This window comes from Lontra canadensis, unplaced genomic scaffold (assembly GCF_010015895.1).
Source record: "Lontra canadensis isolate GAN:19392208 unplaced genomic scaffold, GSC_riverotter_1.0 scaffold49, whole genome shotgun sequence".
In the NCBI taxonomy this organism is placed as follows: Eukaryota; Metazoa; Chordata; class Mammalia; order Carnivora; family Mustelidae; genus Lontra; species Lontra canadensis.
This window is the reverse complement of record NW_022631043.1, coordinates 9,047,052-9,065,113: the sequence shown is the minus strand read 5'-3', so window position 1 is coordinate 9,065,113 and position 18,062 is coordinate 9,047,052. Positions and strand designations below refer to the sequence as shown.

The window sequence follows — 18,062 nt, the reverse complement described above, 5'->3', positions numbered from 1 at the left end:
GGATTTTGAGCATATGCACAGTCCCCGTTCTGCCCAGATATCAGGATGAAGACTCAGTCGGTTCTTGGCTCAGGGCACCCAGGCCTGTCTGGTTCCAGGTCCTCGGTTTCTTATACTGAGTTAAGCCACCTCGCTGCAAGGGAGGAACAATGTCTGAGGCTGGTTGACTTTATTAGTAGCCTCAGGTTTCTGTGAGAACATCACTGCCTTGGAGAGACCCTCCAGTGTCAACCCCACCTCCTTCACCTACTCTGTTTTCTTACTCAGCTTCTTCTGTCCACCAAGGACTAATCACTACTGGGCACTATGCTGTATATTTATTCACATTCATGTCTATCTGTCCATGAAAATGCATGCTCCATATTGGCAAGGAGTTTTCTTCTTTGTTCACTGTTTGATCCCCAGGATCTAGAACAACACCTGGTACATGGTTTCCCTCAATAAACATATGCTGAGTGAATGAGTGACTGAGTGTATGAGACAGTGAGTGGGGGACTGGGATTGCAAAGGAACAAAAAGATAATCGTGGCTCACCTTTATCAAAAACAATAGCAACAACTCAGTGTGCTCCTAAAATGGGCCAAGCACCATTTAGATGCCTTATGCATAATTACTCCTGGAAACATTGTAGCAATTGGACCAAGTTGCAAAAGACTGTTACTTTGTAGGTGAGGAAAGTGAGGTCCAGAGGGATTCATCCCTTCCTCAGTTCTAGAGGTAGTAGGAAGAGGAGATGGGATTGAATCAAGGGCATCAGGCTTTTGAGAACACCACACAGCCTTTCTATACTGAACCCACTGCACCAGGCTGTGCTGGGCCCTAAATATGTTCTTTCTCAATTGAGTTCTCACACTAAATTCAGCAAGATTCTCACACTGAAGTCATGAGGCATTATTTCCTCATGAATCTCATGAAAAAAAAAAATGGATTCAGAGAGGTTGGGTAAGCTACCCTAGGTTACACAGCTGGCGAGTGACAGAGATGGAATGTGTGCTGTATGCATTTTGCCGCACCCAGGACACCTACCCTCATTAGTGTCCATTCTGCAGGTCTTCGAAAAGCTACAAAGAGCAAGTGGGCTTCCTGGGACTCAGCAATAACCTACTCAACACTGATGACCTAGCCCAGGGGCCTCATCTGTGAGAAAGTCCCTGTCCTGGGTTGGTGAGCACTAATCTAAGCCAAAAGTCCAGCAGACTGGCAGAAGCTGCCAGAACCTTTGTGGGGGGCATAGCCACAACCAACCAGACAGTGTGTCCCAGGGGGCAAGGCTCTGTCCACCACCCTGTGTTCAGATGGTTTGAGTCAGTGTTTGTCACTGCTGCCCCTTCTCTGCCGCTCATGCCCTAACAGCAATGTGGGACAAAACGTGAGACTTAGCTCTGCAGTTGCACAGACGTGGGTGTGAATTCAAGCTCAGTACTCAACACCTCTGAGTTCTCACTTCTTGGAGCCCCACTTTCTTCTACAAAATGGGGATAATCATTCTTACCCGTGAACAGTGCTGTGGCTGCAAACTCACAACGTCCAGACCCCAGCCTTGCAGCGGTTCATATCGTAGCTCTGATTTGTAGCAAGAAGAGGAGCTAAGGAGGCCTCTCACAAGAACAAAACAGGATGTCAGGAGTTCTCGCAGGTTACAGCATTCCTGCTTCTGCCTGTGTCACCCCTTCTCATGTTACCTTGTCTGTCTGTCTGTCTCTCTCTCTCTCTCACACATACACACATGTACACACTGATCTTGCCAACCCCCAGAGGCATGGTAGGGGCAGCGCAGCACAGAGGCAAGGAATCCTCGTGGCTGGATTTGACTCACAACATCGCTTACATACAGGGAGGCACGTCACGGCCCTCTCTGGGGCTCTGAGTCCTCATCAATAATATGGGGTGATGAACTCTCCTCTTAAAACTGTAGCTAGAATGAAAGATCATTTACTTCAATGGCCTATCTCAGTACTGGGCATGCAGCAGGTGTTCTGTAATGGTTATTTATAGGGTGAGCATTCTCTAGGCTATGTTAAAACTTTGTGGTTAAGCCTGGTCAACTGTGAACTATTTAAGTATTTTAAACCTCAGATATGAATCTCAGACCTGTGCCCCTGAAACCATACATTATATGTTAATAAAAAAATAAAATCCCAAGTAAGCATGACAAGACATTGGATTGAACATGTCTTCTATGATTAAGGCTGAACCTGTCATTTATTTTGCTCAGTGAAGGTTCGGCCTGGATCACAGCTGGTGACTTCAGCATCTCTGGGTCGTTTCCTTCCTTTCAGGATAAAGCCAGTATATTCTTTCTCTTTCCCTCCTGGTCCCAGATATCGCATTGTTTGGGTGTTTTAATTGAAAAGCAGCTCTCTTTTCATTTCTCTTCCGGCTTTTCCTCTGAGGCCTCCAGGGTTTCACCTGCTCCTTCTGGTGGTCAAGGTGAGTGCACAGCAATAGTCTCTTTGCTTTCTTTGATTCGTCAAGAAGTTCTTGCAACAAAGCCCTGATCTTAGGGAGCCTTGAGAAAAGCAGGCCTGAAGCTGATTCCAGAGAACTCCATCTGTCGAGGAGGGTGGGAAGTGCTTGGATATGCATCCAGGAGACCTCCAGGGTCCCGGTGCATCAAGATTTTTCAAGCAGCAGCTTATTCATCACCTTTACTTCTCTTCCACTGATCTTGCAGCGGTGGCTTGGGTGGGAAATGGACCCTGGGGGGAGGGGACTTCTCCTAGTTCTACCCTCAGGCAAGGTTCACAAACCCAAATGTCTTCAGCCGATCAGCAGATAACTCAATGGTAACATCTTACCCACAGAGTGAGAAGACACTGGAGAGCCGACTCCATGGAAACACATAAAGGCATGGATAAACGTATGTAAAACTCAAATTTCAATCCATTCTCATGATGGAGCTTGCATGAAGTCCATCTTACAGATGAGGTACCCAAGGCTGGAGAAGTTCTGTGTAGACTTCATGGTGTTAGGCAGTCTGGGTAGCCTGGCACTCTGGGGTAGCATGGTCTCCGTTCTCCGGTGCTCATGCAAGGACAGTGGGATTCTCCCAGAGCTCGGGACCAGAGTGTCCAACTGCACCCCTCCCACCACCACTGTTCCTCCCAGCTGGACAAACCTGGGCTCACCTCATTGTCTCGGTCTTTCTCCAGGAAGTGGCGGGCCACGTGGCTGGGTAGAATGTTCCGGAGCATGTTCTCGTTGTGTTCCCTTAGCTCCTTCATCTCATTGATCTCCTCTTTGGCCTGTACTCGCCAAAGGAAGTCAAGGCGGGCTGTGTACTCCAGCTGTCATGTGTGAGAGACAAAGAGAAGGAACGGGTGAGCTCCAGGGGTACAGGCTCAGGCACACAGGGTGGGAGGGGGAGAATGCTTCTGTGGAACCCTTCACAAACAAAACAGAGCCTGAGCTGAACATGCTGGGGGCATTTTGCCCAATGCCAAGAAATTGGAGGGTGATTCGACTCCACTGGGGCTGTGGACCTTCCCTTCCTACCATTAAGACATCTGTGATTTTGTGATTGTGTGACTCTCTGGGGATGACTCTGTCATCTGCTAGATTATAGGTGCTGTGAGTTCAGGAGTCCCTTCATCTGCTCAATGATCTCCTTACCATGGAGCACTGTGGCAGGCACAAGGGAGGTGCTCCATCAGTATGTGCGGACTCCACAAGTAAATTCCGATAATAAAGCCAGCCAACACGTAGATGATGGTTGCTATGTACCAGCAACATTTATTGTCTATTCGAAACAAATAAACATCCTTTCATTCCCTTCATCACACAACAACCCTGATGGGGAGGTATCATTATCAACCCTTATCTTATAGATGAGAGAATCAAAGCGAGCAGGGTTGAGTGATTTGACCAAAATCGCACACTCGTGAGTGGGGAAGCCAGGGCTGGAACGAACTCCTGAGTCTGAGCTCTTCATCACGAGGCAAGAAGAAGAAGTGAATGAGAACATCGTGGATTCTAAGTTGAGAGACAGATGTGGCTTAGGGTCCCAGTCCCACATTCAAACCTTGTAACCTGGACTCGTGACTTCATCACAGATTCTTTATCTCTACAACTGGGATGAACACCCATGAGCACATGGGACTGGAAGAAGAGTTATTTAGGGGGTTACAGAGAGGGCACGTGGCTCACAGTAGGTCCTCAACGTATATTGTTAGCTTCCCCATGTCTTAGTTTCCCTGCTCTGGAGAGCAGACAGCTTCCTTTTAAAGGATCTTCTAAACCATATTTACCACAGTTTGGGGATACCATTATTTCCAACATTTTTTTTAAGAGTTTATTCATTTAGGGGTGCCTGGGTGGCTCAGTTGGGTAAAGCCTCTGCCTTCGGCTCAGATCATGATCCCAGGGTCCTGAGATCGAGCCCCGCATCGGGCTCTCTGCTCAGCAGGGAGCCTGCTTCCTCCTCTCTCTCTGCCTGCCTCTCTGACTATTTGTGATCTCTGTCTGACTTGTGATCTATCTGTGAAATAAATAAATAAAATCTTTAAGAAAAAGATTTTATTCATTTATTTGTCAGAGACACACAGAGAGAGAGAGAGAGAGAGCACAAGCAGAGGGAGGGGCAGAGAGAGAAGCAGGCTCCCCGCTGAGCAAGAAGCCTGATGCAGGGCTTAATCTCAGGACTCTGGGATCATGACCTGAACCTAAGGCAGACTGTTAACTGACTGAACCACCCAGGTGTCCCTATTTCCAAGTCTTTTTAACTGTTGAAATGGACAATATGTTGCGCGGCCAAATATATGATGTGAAGCCCTGAATTCAAGGGTTTAAAACATTCAGCTAATTTCTTTCCTTTGTCTTACATGAAAGTCTCAGGGGGTGGTAAAAATATGGAAAGACAGAGGCACAAGATTACCCCTTCAGCAGAATTTGTAACAGCAAAAGCTGGAAACAACCCAGGTGTTCATTTTGTTGGCTGAAGAAACTATTGTATATGACTACAAGGAAGAAAAAAGAAAGAAAAACTATTTCTCTATACTTTGATGAACTAGTCTCTAAGGTAGAGAAAAGCATGTAGAATATTCCACCTTTGATCTACAAAAGGATTGTCTATATCATGGATGGAACTGGAGGGGATTATGCTGAGTAACAGAAGTCAGTCAGAGAAAGACAAATACCATATGATTTCATTCATGTGTGGAGTTTGAGAAACAAGACAGATGAAAGTGTGGGAAGGGAAGGAAAAAGAAAATAAGATGAAAATATATAGAGAGGCAAACTTTAAGAGGTAATAGACTATAGGAAATAAACTGAGGGTTGCTGGAGGGGAGGTGGGTCAGGGGGATGAGGTAACTGGGGGATGGGCATGAAGAATGATGTAACGAGCACTGGGTGTTATATACAACTTATGTATCTCTAAATTCTACCCCCGAAACTAATAATACATTATATGTTAATGAAATTGAATTTAAATAAATAATTAAAAAGATAGAAAAGGGGGCATCGATTTCTCTCTCTGTCCACATGTATATATTTTCTTTATTTATTGAAAAATAGAAGAATAAAAGGTCAAACATAAAAACTCATTACCAAAGAGATGAGGAAGGGAGGGAATAGAGTGGAGAAATAGGGATAGAATTTAAAGTTTTAAAATTAAATCTTGTTTTATAAACTTGGCTGTTGAATTGTGGAAACATTTTTCTTAAGTACAAAACTAAACAGATGTTTAAAACAAACTTGGTAAAAAAAACAAAAACAAAAAACCAGACAGAAGACAAACAAACGAATTTATGCATATAACCACACCAAGGGGAGATATTCCAAATATCTTTAACACAATAATCTGAAGACCCATTTGTAGAAGGAAATATTCTGAGGATAAAAAGAACCCAGAAAGAATTTCAAAACCATTTACAGCAATTTTATTGTTGGTGGTCGTGTCTATCATTACTCTTAGACTCCTGGAAGTGAATTGCAGGATAAAGCAAATAGGTAATTGGATTGGTGTCACTGAGACCTGGTGTTTCTGGGAAGGGAAAAAGGACATGCATATCTAAAATTGATGGGTCTAAGCCAAAAGTCAATAAGTACCAGTATGAACTCATGGTATGTACATATTTCCTACCTTGGCCCACTGATAAGAAAGCCTAGAAATAATGAAAATCTAGTAGTAGCAGACACTCCCAGCATCTAGATTGTGGTTTCAAAACATCAATTCTTACAAAAATGACCTCACACTCTTTGCAGAAATGGCTGAAGTTTAGGGCAGGAAACGTACGAGCCCGGACCATTTTTTCACATCAGAAAGTAAGAAATCCCCAGAGATGATGGGGGTTGTGTGAACAGGCTCCCATGTGTCAAAGATGTGACAAATCAAGCTTTAATAAGGATAGTGATTGCAATGGATTGAAACACAGGGACTATGGTAGCGTGCATCAGACACACGACCGCATTGATCATCTCTGGATGGTGCTTGGGGACAGACTGACTGGGAAACTTACAGGGAATGCAGTTACAGGGAAATCATTAAGCATTTATCCTGCCTTTGTCTTATGAGCTGTACCTGGAGGAGTAAGCTCTTCTTCAAACTGTATTCTGGCTAATGACTTACGGACTATGGATAGAATCAAGCTATTACCACCTATAGAATTAATGAATAGAGGCTATTCTTATCAATAGTTAGCTGCTAATAGAAAAAAAAAAAGATAAGCAGATTACATGGCTGTTAAAAGGAACTCACAAAACCAGCCAACAATGTATTTTTTTTTCTCACCAAGTTTCTAAATACAACTACCAATACAGGAAAAACAATGGGCAGAGGAATCTGTTAAAAGCCCCGAGAGATGCAGTCAACAAAGTCTAAACTGGGAAGCATTATAGAAGTCGGATGACTCTCACAAAATGTTACCAGAAAGAAAAGAGGGAGAGTAATATTATAAATTAACAGACTTAAGAGACATCAACCAATGGCCATACACGGATTTTATTTATGTATTTGTGACCCAAATCACATAAACAAACTTAAAAATATAATTATGAGCCAATTAAGAAATTGAAACAGTGCCTAGAGGCTTGACAATGTTAAAGAGACACCATTTTCTTTTTTAAAAGTGTCTAATAGCATTGTGATTAGGTTAAAATTCTCTATCTTGATTGGATGCATACTGAAGCATTTGCAGATGAAATGACAGGACATCTGGAAGTTGCTTCAAAATAATTGGGAAGGAGTGATGAGAAAAATGAATAGGGAGGTAGGTGAGAAAAGACACAAGAGTTAATGATTGTTGAAGTTGTGAGACTACTATGCACTTCATGAACTTTTATATATGTTTGAGATTTTCCATAAGATCAAAAAATGGTGAGAGGCAGCGGGTTGCTGAAGAGAATGCTTGTCTTGCCCGTTTTGCTGTGTGAACTTGGGAAAGTCATTCCACTTCTTGTGTTTTGGTTCCCCTTCTAAAAAAATAAGAATAATAGTCTCCATGATGTCTAGTTCAAGAGGTACAGATTATTATATGGATCTATTATATGGACCAAATTACATGATGCATGCAAAAAAATCCTGAAATGTCTAAATTATAGATTTATAAGGTATTATTGCAACTTAAGGCAGCAGGGGATAAGATCAGATCAAGGCTGTGCATTAGCTTTTTTCCTTCCAGATTCAAGAGCATTGAATTTTAATTTGTTAAGTTTCAGGACAGTATTTTCTTATCCAAATGAGATGTTTGTTATCTCCCTTAAAAGTGCATGCTTGGTTGAAGCAGGAGATCATTTTCAATGTATTTTCTATTGAGAACCTTTCATCTGGTTGAATTCAGCTCGGAAACACAGGTAGGGAAATCTGGAGTCCTGCAGTCGATTTCAGCCAGGATTTTCCAGTTACAAGTTAAGAATGCACTTTGCATGTCAGCCAGGCAATGGCTGGTCACTGCATTGAAGGCAGGTCCGTATGGAGACTCTAATTCGAGGACAGCTCTGACTCTTGCCAAAACAAATCTCATGCAGGCAGGCATTGTCTATTATTTAATCTCTGGGGGAGGAAAGTAGGGCCTTCCAGTTTACAAAAGATTTAGTGTACTGTGCACCTACTATGTGCACAGTGCTTGGCATACAAAGATGATTTGCTTTCAGCTCAGTGGTGAAGGGAGAAGAATGAAAGACAGAGGAACGTGTTAAGGAAAGAGCATTTCAGCACAGTGGTTAGAGCAAGTGTGGACAGCAAGGCAAAGCGCACAGAAGGCACACAGAAGCTTTGAAAGGGAAAATCTTCACATTTGCTCAAGAACTGGCAATGGATTTGGAAGTGTAATCTCTTTCTTGATTTTCACCAGACTATTAGGGAACTGGCTCTATGAGAAGGGTACCAAGGGAACCAACACATGTTGTTCAGAAGCTTCATGCCAGGCTCTCAGCACAGAGTGAGAGTTAACACTGGCCCAGCTCTTGCCCTGGACCAGGCCCTGTTCTCAGCACTTCCTCTGCTGAAGCTCATCCATCACATGACTCAACAAGGTGGGTATTTTGTTATTCCCATTTCACAGGTGAAGAAATGGAGTCACACTAAGGCAAAGTCAACTGCCCAAGGGCTCACAAGCAGAGACTGACTCTGAACTCAGGACATTCTGATGCCAAGCTATGACTTGACCCCTACATTATACGTACTTGACCTCATGCAGCCATTCTTCAACTCCTTGTAGATAACTTTTATCCTTTTCATTTTGTAGGTAAAGATGGGGCAGCTCTAGAGGCTTGAGTTTCTCAATGTCACCCATCCTTCCAGTGACATTGCTGAGACTCAAATTTAAGACCATTTGGTTCCAGGGGCACCTGGGTGGCTCAGTCGGTTAAGCATCTGACTCTTGATTTCACCTCAGGTCATGATCTCAGGGTCATGAGATGGAGCCCTACGTCAGGCTCCATGCTGGATGTAGAGCCTGCTTGAAATTCTCTCTCTCCCTCTCCCTGCACCATGCTCCCCACTCCCTCTCTTAGTCTCTTGCTAAATAAATAAATAAATAAATAAATGTAAAAAGAATGAAAAGAAAAAGAATATTGGTTCCAGTGCTTGAGTGTTTCCTTCTACACCACGCAGTCTTGGTGTCTCCTTATCTGACCCAGAAGTAAGAGGAGACCTCAGTGATCTCTGTCCCCGTGTGCAGAGGCTGCTTCCTCTTCTATAAACAGAGCCCCTGAAGAGAAACCCACACCTCAGGGTTGCCAGTGAACCAGGTGAGATGGCAGGCACCTGACTGCTCTCTCTCTCTCTCTCTCCAATGTTTAGAACGTTCACCTGCCTTGGGGGAGGAGGAAGGGATGGCACAGCACTTCCACATGTGTACAAGATGAAATTTCCCAAGTGTTCAGTTACATAACTTCCTCCGTCCCTCTGGAGATAATCTCATTACACATGCTCTCACCCGTTTGCTGCTGTGTACCAGGCATCCATGGGCATTATCCAACCTTTAAAAAAATTGAGGGCCCCTGAGTCACAAAAAGAGAAACTGGCAGAAGCAGGTAGCAGACCCCAGGAGTAGACAGACTTGCTTCAGAGAAACAGGAGCCTGACACAGAAGTGATACAAGTGAGGCAGAAAGACCCTTCTCATAAAGAGAGGCAGGGGCACATGGTGGGGAGAGAATAGACCTGGAAGTTTTGGATTCCTGTTTCTACCTGGTGTTCCTTGTTGGATTTATGACCTTGGTGACTTGGGACCAGATGCATAAAAATACTTTCCCCGTTTACCTCAGAGGCCTGTTTTCAAAGTAAAGCATTCATAGCCTATGATTTTTGAAGACCTATTCTATGTACAAACACTGGGATTAGTACATTACAATTATATTCTCATCCAATCTTATAACGACCCTATGAGGTAAGGCCGTTACTAGCATACCCGTTTCATAGGCAAGAAAATTGAGACTCAGAAGTTAAGTAAATTGCTGAAGGTCGCATAGCCACTAAGTGGCAGAGTTGGGGTGTGAGTACTTCTCCCCCACTACAAAGCCAATTAACCTGTAACTGCTACCATTATGGGATGTGATTATGTAATTTTAGAGCCTTCTGAAAGTTAAAAAGAAGAAGGGGACATATCAGATGTCACTTAAGCACTTGGATCCTCCCTATGCACAAATATACCCTTACTTCACAAATAATCTTAACATGGTTAGATTGTCTGTTTCCCGGGACAAATGGGGCACAGAACAAATTAAATCAGAATGTTAAAAGGGTATTGGGGAAGGGACATTGTCAGGGCACAGAATAATTCCTTAAGCTGATAGAGGAGAAAGGAACATCCTTCCTATTGTGGAATGAGCTCCCTCACTCTGAACTTGCTATCAGTTATCCTGGGGGGTGGGTGCTCACTCATCAGTTTCAAACCTGTGGGATGGAGGGTGGGTATGTTTCTCTGTAGGATTGCCTTGTCTGATTTCATCATCATAGCCTTCTTATGGATTGCTGTTTGCATGTCAGACTAAGGGGTTTTCCTCTGTAACCAGAAGCCATCAAGACATGGAAGATATGACCCCAGCTCTCACAGAGAGCTAGAAATACCTAAATATAGGAATTCTGGAAATGGCTAGTTTTTGACTTTGCCTTATTATTTTGCCATGAATTCAGCTCAAATTTAAAACCAAATCAAAGCCACACTGCAAGATTGAGTGCCTGGGACCATTGTGTTGGTGCATGAACTTGTTTCTTTCTCCGGTCTAGAGAAGTGGAAAGTGTGAGCTTTGGAGAAAAATCTGGGTTTGAATCGGGTTCTCCCCCCTGACTAGATGAGTAGCCTGACTTTCTTCATCTGCAAAACAGACTGCCAACAATTACCAATCTGGGTTGTTGGGAGGATGATACCAGATAACAGAGGTACAGAGCTAGAACTTGATACACAGTAACACTTCCCCCTCCTCAAGTCTTTATAGTTATCTTTCTCCCCCTTGGCTACATGTTGCCATCCCCCTATTACACATAACTTTGTATGTATTTCTAGGTTCTTGGGGATTGGGGCTGTTTCAGGGTTTCTCAGGGTTGATTACCTCCCTGTTTCCATGGTGATTTCTCAGCGCTATGTTTCTATTTCTGCCCTAGCTGAGTCTTCTGTTTTGTTTTTCTCCTCTTCTGGTTACTTTTTTTGAAGTGGATGTAGACCAAAGAAAGATGGACCAGGATCCAAGGCAGGGCAGGGAAGCTGGCAGGGGCTGGTTCCACCAGGGAGAGAAAATCTCCCCGGCTGATGAACACCGCAGCAGTCATGGTCTGAGTCTGCATGGAGATGTCCTACTGACCACAGCAGGTAAGCCGCCTGGGGCAAAGTCTGGTATCGCAGTCCCATGCAGAATAAATTCTTGCCCCAATGACTCTAAAAGTCCTTGGACAGCCTGATCGCACGTAGCAGGTCCTCTGGGAGACTAGAACCTTTGGGGTCAGGGATGGGGTTTTAGAAGGAGCCCACCACAGTGCCTACCCCAGATGCTGGCAGAGTCGTGGTTCACAGGGAGGTGGCACTGATATGCTTTAGGCCCTTTATCTGCTTGGACGAGTAAGGAATGACACACTTCCTATAATTACATAAGGCAGTGTGCAAAATGCTGCACATGATAATCTCAGACAATTCTCCAAAACGGGCGCATCCAGGTGTTACTATCCTATTTCACACTGGATGAAGACCTCTAAGTTCAGGGAGACGAGCGACTTGCTTAAGGCCACAAACAGAGCATCAGAGGCTAGACTAGGACCCCGGCTCCACTGATCCTCTCACCTGCATGATTCCCAAGCCCAGCAGTCAACTTCTCCAGGAATGACTCCATGCTGGCAGTAATGGAAATGGGAGAGATCCCGGTTTGCCTCAGGCAGAAATGGTAAGTTTTTATTTGTTTGTTTGTTTGTTTTTCATAACAATGATCTCTTTGAAAGAGATATACCTGAAAGGCATTAAAACATCCTGGCTTGCCAAATCATCTTCTCCAGTTTAGTTTTTTTAAGGTGGTCTTTACTAGGAACCAATTCATTAAGAATCACCACTTCCTGCAAGCAGCTGATGGGTCATTTGCTGCAAGGAAGAGCAGAGGACTCATAGATCGGTTTCAGGGCAATGGGAAATGCCAAGTAGCAGAGAAGAGTTTGAGCAAAATTTTGGATTACCTGCTGTCCATGGTAGAACACAGCAAGGAGGAACATGGCCATCAGCAGCAGTGACGCCTCCTTGGTCCCCAGGAAATCTCTGTTGGAAGAAGAAAGATGACAAGAAGAAAGGCAAGATTACAACCATCGAGGGACCCCAAGGAGACTCATTAGCAGACCAGGTTCATTCAGAAAGAAGCTGGGTAAACAGAAAGGAGGGAATATTTCTTGAGCATTCACTAGGCGATAGGGGCTGTTTTCTGAAGGTTTCCACATAGGCTAATTCAGACATCAGTTGATTCTCCAGGATATGAGGTCACTTTTGTCACACCTCGTGGACAAATCTAAGTCTAACATCTCAACAACGCACTCACATTGATAAAAATGTTTTCCCTTTGCGGAATACTTCCAGACTTCAAAGAGCTTTGAAACTTCCTCATCACAAAGATCCACACGAAGACCAGGATGCCTCCTTTTTCTTTAGATGTTACTCTATTTCAGATAGGTATATGGTGCTGACAGTGTGGCTATGTCTGTTTTAGCTGCTTTCACTTAGACTCTTAAATGGATTCAATGATTTGGACACTATTTTAATTCTTTCTAAGTTTAAAATTCTTATATTAATTCTATGAGTCAGGCACTGTTATAATCCCCATTTTATTTCTTATATCTTTTAATAAAACCTTTGTTCCCTGTGCGTCATCTCATCCTGGACTGACACCCCTCAACCCCCACCAAATGCTCCATTCACAGTCCTTGTTGGGGGCACATGCTGAGGGGTCACTGGTCTGGCCTATCCTGGGGTCTCCCAGAGATCAAGCTGGAAGGCAGCTGAAGATGGGTAAGCTTATATTTAAACACAGATATGACTTTCAGTCATCCAAGGAATTCAGAAGTTCCAAAAACCCTTGTTCAGTTCTGCATGTTTTTTCTCTTTCAGTGCAGCACGAAGCCTTTCTCAGGACAAGCTAAACCAGGAGGCAAAGGGTTTGGAAGAAGCAAGATTGGACTTTGAATATGGACATGGGCAATCTGTGGAAATAAACAGTCCTCTTGACAGGCTTCTGGGGACTAATGAAGAAAACTCAGAATAAAATGTTTTAGACAAATTATCTGTAGGGACATTGGGACTTGCTTTCCATTACCTCTTGTTCTTCCTCCACCTTTTCTCCATCTCGGGAGATGCCCCCATCATCCACTCACCCTGATGCTTGAGCCAAATACAAAACAAACCTCGGAGTCAGCCCTCACCACCCCAATATATAAATCCTGTCTGCTCTTCCACCCAAATATATCCCCTGTCCCTCCACTCTCTCTATCTCTACCTCTAACACCTGAGGGCAGCCACCATGGCTTTCAGTAGCCCCCTGCATTGCCCTCCAACATCTATTTCCAACATGCTTTCTGGAATATTCTGTGTCACTAAAACTGGGTCATGTCACTTTTTGTTTTATTGCCTCCCAACCAAAAGCACACATATTCTCAGTAGTGGCTTAACTCTGATGAGGCTTAAAGACACAAGGTGCCATCAAAGAGGAAATGCAGCGTGTAGGTGGGGGGGATAGAGTGGACGCTGACAAGACTGCACCCAGGTGGTCTCGAGCCTTCCCTTTTCTCTCCTCACTGGAGATGAGCAGTAGCACTGGGCTCAGGAAATGGGGGCCTGAACCCCACTGCCAAGACCAGCATCTCATCTAGCTTTATGTTGAAGACCCTCCCAGCTGATCCAGAATGGGCCCAGTCCAGATCTGCAGATAGAACAAGAACTCAGGAACAGAAATGTGCTTTCTCTTGGGGAGCTCTTGTGCATACAGGAACACAAGGGGAGCTCTTGTGCATACGGGAACACAAGGGGACCAGGATGTCTATGGGCTGACACAAGATTCCCAATTTGTGAATTCCTGGTTCCATCTGCTTTTCCTTGGAGATAAGGTGCTAGTAATAGATGATACTCACTATTGTGTCTGTCGTCTATAGCCCCAGCAAAAGCACATAATTACTGAGCACTACTGCATGCCAGGCACATGCTGGGATATAGAAAATGAAGAGGGCACATTGTCTTTGTCCTCAAAACAGTCCAGGAAAAGAGAGAACCAAACAGATAAGTTCATAACACAATACACTCCATTGTAAAAATACATCCTTGTTGCCATGGGAATACATAGGAAGAGAAAGTAACCCAAGATGGGTATTCTGGAAACACAGGAGCTGAGTCTTCAAGGGTGATAGACTTCAGGAGGAAAAGATAGGATGGGCTCTGTAGGTATGGGGCATGTATCTTACTTAGCTAGCTGGTTGAAACCTGCTGGTGCTTGTTCTTGCTCCTGGTGGGGATGCTTGAAAAAAGCCCTCCTTCACACAGCTTCATGTGAATGGGAGGCATCCTGCATTTAACTCCTGAGTGTGCCCTCCTGGAATGCCTGCTCTCCCAGGCACTTTTGACATCCTTTTCTTTGTGACGTAGAAGACTTTTGGAAGGCCAGCAATGTGTCACTTGCAACACACTTTCAAGGGAAAACACCCATACCTCTGGAAAGCAGAGGCTGACCAAAAATAAAGAGCTGGCTAGATCAGAAGAAAAAGTATGAGAAAATTACTATGAATGGTCTCCTAGTCTTTAAACTCTATTTCACCTGGAAATATTTTAGCTGGAGTCAGGATTGCAAAGTATGCATAGAAAGTCAGCCAGGCCAAGGAACATCCAAAAAGAACTGTGATTTGAGTTTAGAAGGAATTTCTTTTTTTCTGATAGCTTCTGTGATTCTTTGAAGAACTTCCAAGAGAGTCAAATGACCAATGTGAATGAAGTTCTAACACGTTGCTTGATATTGGGTGGTACAGACGTAAAACCAGGGACATTTTGAATTAATTTATTTATAGTAATAAAATCATGGAATTAATAGAACCATCTCCCTATGCTAATAGAAAGGCACATAATTAAGTAAAAACACATGTAGAATAATGCTGATTCTCAAGGGCTGTAACAGTCTTTAGAGAGCATCTTATCTGATGTCTCATAAAAATTAATGTTTAATTTGAGTGTTACTGATTACAGAAGTATTTATGTTAATTGTGGTAAATTTGGAAGATAATACAAATTCACAAATAAGAAAATAAAAATTGCCCTTATGCCTACCACCCAGAGAAAACAATTATTAATATTTTGGAGCCAACCAGGGGTGCCTGGGTGGCACAGTCAGTTGAGGGTCTGACTCTGGATTTTGGCTCAGGTCATGATCTCAGGCTCCTGTGATACAGCCTCTCAGCAGGTTCTGGATGCAGGGGGAATCTGCTTGGGGATTTCTCTCAGTCTCCCTGTGTCCCGCCCCTAGGTTGTCCTCTCTCCCTCTTTCTCTCTCTTTAAAATAAATAAATAAATCTTTAAAAAATATTTTGGCTCCAACTAAGTGTCCCTTCCCTTTCCTCCATGCAAAAATATGTTTATACATTAAGGATTGTATGGTTCATATTATTTTTGAAACCTACTTCTGTACTTAGTACATAATGAAAATAATTCCATGTAATTAAGTATTTTACAATGCAAGTTGGGTAGGTCCGTTCTATTCCATACTATACGTATAATAGATAACGTAATACCTCTTGCATGTCTTCTATTTTATACACTTAAAATCAAGGACCAGGGAGAAGCTACTTGCCCCAGTTCACACAGCTGATTCCTATCAGAGCCAGGACACAGTTTCACATCTTAAGCACCAAGTTCAGAGCTCTGGCCATTTGTGCATCTGATGCCAAATTCTTAGTTTTAACTATTACTCCCATTTCCCCTTTTGAATCTCAAAATGAGCCAGCCAGTTTGAATGATGCTTTATTCTGTCCCCATGCTAATGACGACATTTGCTAAGTGTTGATCATATGCTATGTCTGTAATAACACTATGTATAGGTGATGGTCTTTGGAGCTGCAGGAGGGAAGACTGGAGGAGTCATGGGGACCAGACTGGGAGACATGCGGAGTCCTTGAGAAGCAGATTGAATTTCAGCTTCTTAGAGGTGATAAAGAGCCCCTTAAGGGATTTTTTAAAGATCTGTTTATTTTTAGAGAAAAAGAGAGAATGAGTGGGGGGATGGAGGGGAGGGAGAGGCAGAGGAAGAGACAGAATCCCAAGCAGACTCCTAGCTGAGTTCAGAGACTGATGCAGGGCTTGATCTCACAATCCTGAGATCATGATCTGAGCCAAAATCAAGAGCTGCAAGCTCAACCGACCGAGTAACCCAAGTGCCTTGGAGCCCCTTCTGGGTTTTAAGAAGGATAATGAGTTGACCAGATGTCTCTGATGGTTTTGAGAGGGATGCATCAAGAGTGGAGCCTGGGAGATCAGTTCGGTGACAGCAGCCCAGAGATGAGAATGAGGATCTTTCTAGGACCACAGCATTATGGCATGGAGGGTGCATATGGGATAATAATTGTTAGTATCATTCAAGTGTTTTTTCTGTTCCAGGCCTTATGCTAGGTTTCCGTGATCACATTTGATCTTTTGGATACTCCTACAACATAGGACAGGTTGTTACTCTCACTTTACAGATGAGAAAAGCCGTGCTCAGAGGGATTGTCACTTTTCATGAATTCCCTTGGGAATCACACAGCTGGCCGATGGCAGTGCTGGGGTTTGAACCTAAGTGCCTTAACTCCTAAACCTGTACTCACACCTGTTGTGATAGAGCGCTTCCTTATAAGGCATATTGAGATAGATGAGTCTCCAGGGATTGATAAGATACTGGGGGAGAGGGTGCCCCTCCTGTTTTGGACTCAGGGTCATCTGCTGAGGTGACGAGTTGTCATAGAGGGCCTCCTGAGCAGACTGGGAGATGCTGGTCTGAAGTATTTGGGACCATCTGGCTGGAAATGCAGCCAGGCTGCCAATGGAAGGTTCTTCACACTCTGCATTACAGGTGTACCTAACCCCCAGGTACAACCAGCAGAGTGCTGCTGAAGTGCCCAAGGTGAGCTCCTGAAGTGTGGGCTAACCCCTGACAGCATGAGCAGGCTCTGGCTGCCAATGGGACGTGCAGTGGCCGCTGATCTGCTGATCTGTAACTCAGTGAACGAGAAGGTTGAAAGAGTTCTTCTGATCCTTATTAGTTTAGTTCCATGGATAGCAAAGTGTGAGTCAATACAAGACTTGCCAGTAACTGACCTCGAATCAGGAAGAAGCTGAGAAAAATACTCTGACCTTGCAGCAGTGAGCTTGGGATTGGATTCACATTCACAACCCTACTTAACAATTTCACTACAAGCTCTTCCCGAAGGCCTCGGAACAGAATTCAGAACTAATAAACCTCTCTCCTAAGAAGGGGGGAGGGGCTAGGAATGCACCGCCACGGGTCTCTTGCTGTGTAACAGGCACATCAGAGCCTCACATGGTCCCGGGATAGAGGACAGTTATTCCATTTCACTGACAGGCAAACTGAGGTCCAGAGATGGGAAGTGACTTCCTAATGCAACAGACTCTGGATTTGAAGCCAAAGCCCTGGCTGGTTGGTTTAATTTTATTCTTACCACAAATGTGGCTTATTTTGTTCCTACATCTCTTTGCCCTCTGTTTGGCCATGGCCACACCTATTGCCACTAATTATTTTACCTAATTTGAAACTGTTTTGACTTTTTGAACCCTGGGCATATGATGAGAGATTCTTCAGCTTGACTTAGAAGGAGTGTGTGCAGTATTGACAAAGGCGGACTCTGAAGCCAGGACAAGCCCCGTTTGACTCCAGATCTGTTCGTTACTAGCCATGGGCACCATGAAAACTGTTTAGCGTTTCCTAGTCCATGTTCTTCGGATGGTTGCTGTGAGGATCAAACAGGGTCATGTACATAAAGTGTCTGATGCGTAAAAAAAAAATTAGCATCTGGAATTTATAAAGAACCCTCACAAATCCAGTAAGAAAAAGGCAAGGAGCCTAACAGAACACCAGTCAAGGGAGATGACCTGACAGTTCACTCAAAGGAAATCCAAATAGTTAATAAAC

The 18,062-nt window shown here is 43.9% G+C and overlaps 1 protein-coding gene across 3 annotated transcripts in view; it reads right to left on the bottom strand.

The window, feature by feature from the left end:
- ADCY8 (adenylate cyclase 8) overlaps window positions 1-18,062 on the bottom strand; it is a 215,718-nt gene that overhangs the window by 16,164 nt on the left and 181,492 nt on the right. For all 3 annotated transcript variants that reach the window (XM_032873521.1, XM_032873519.1, XM_032873520.1), the window contains 2 exons: window positions 12,097-12,175; window positions 3,129-3,287 (listed from right to left, as the gene is read on the bottom strand). In XM_032873521.1, coding sequence (XP_032729412.1) covers window positions 3,129-3,287; window positions 12,097-12,175 — 238 coding nt within the window. The remainder of the gene's footprint in view (window positions 1-3,128; window positions 3,288-12,096; window positions 12,176-18,062) is intronic.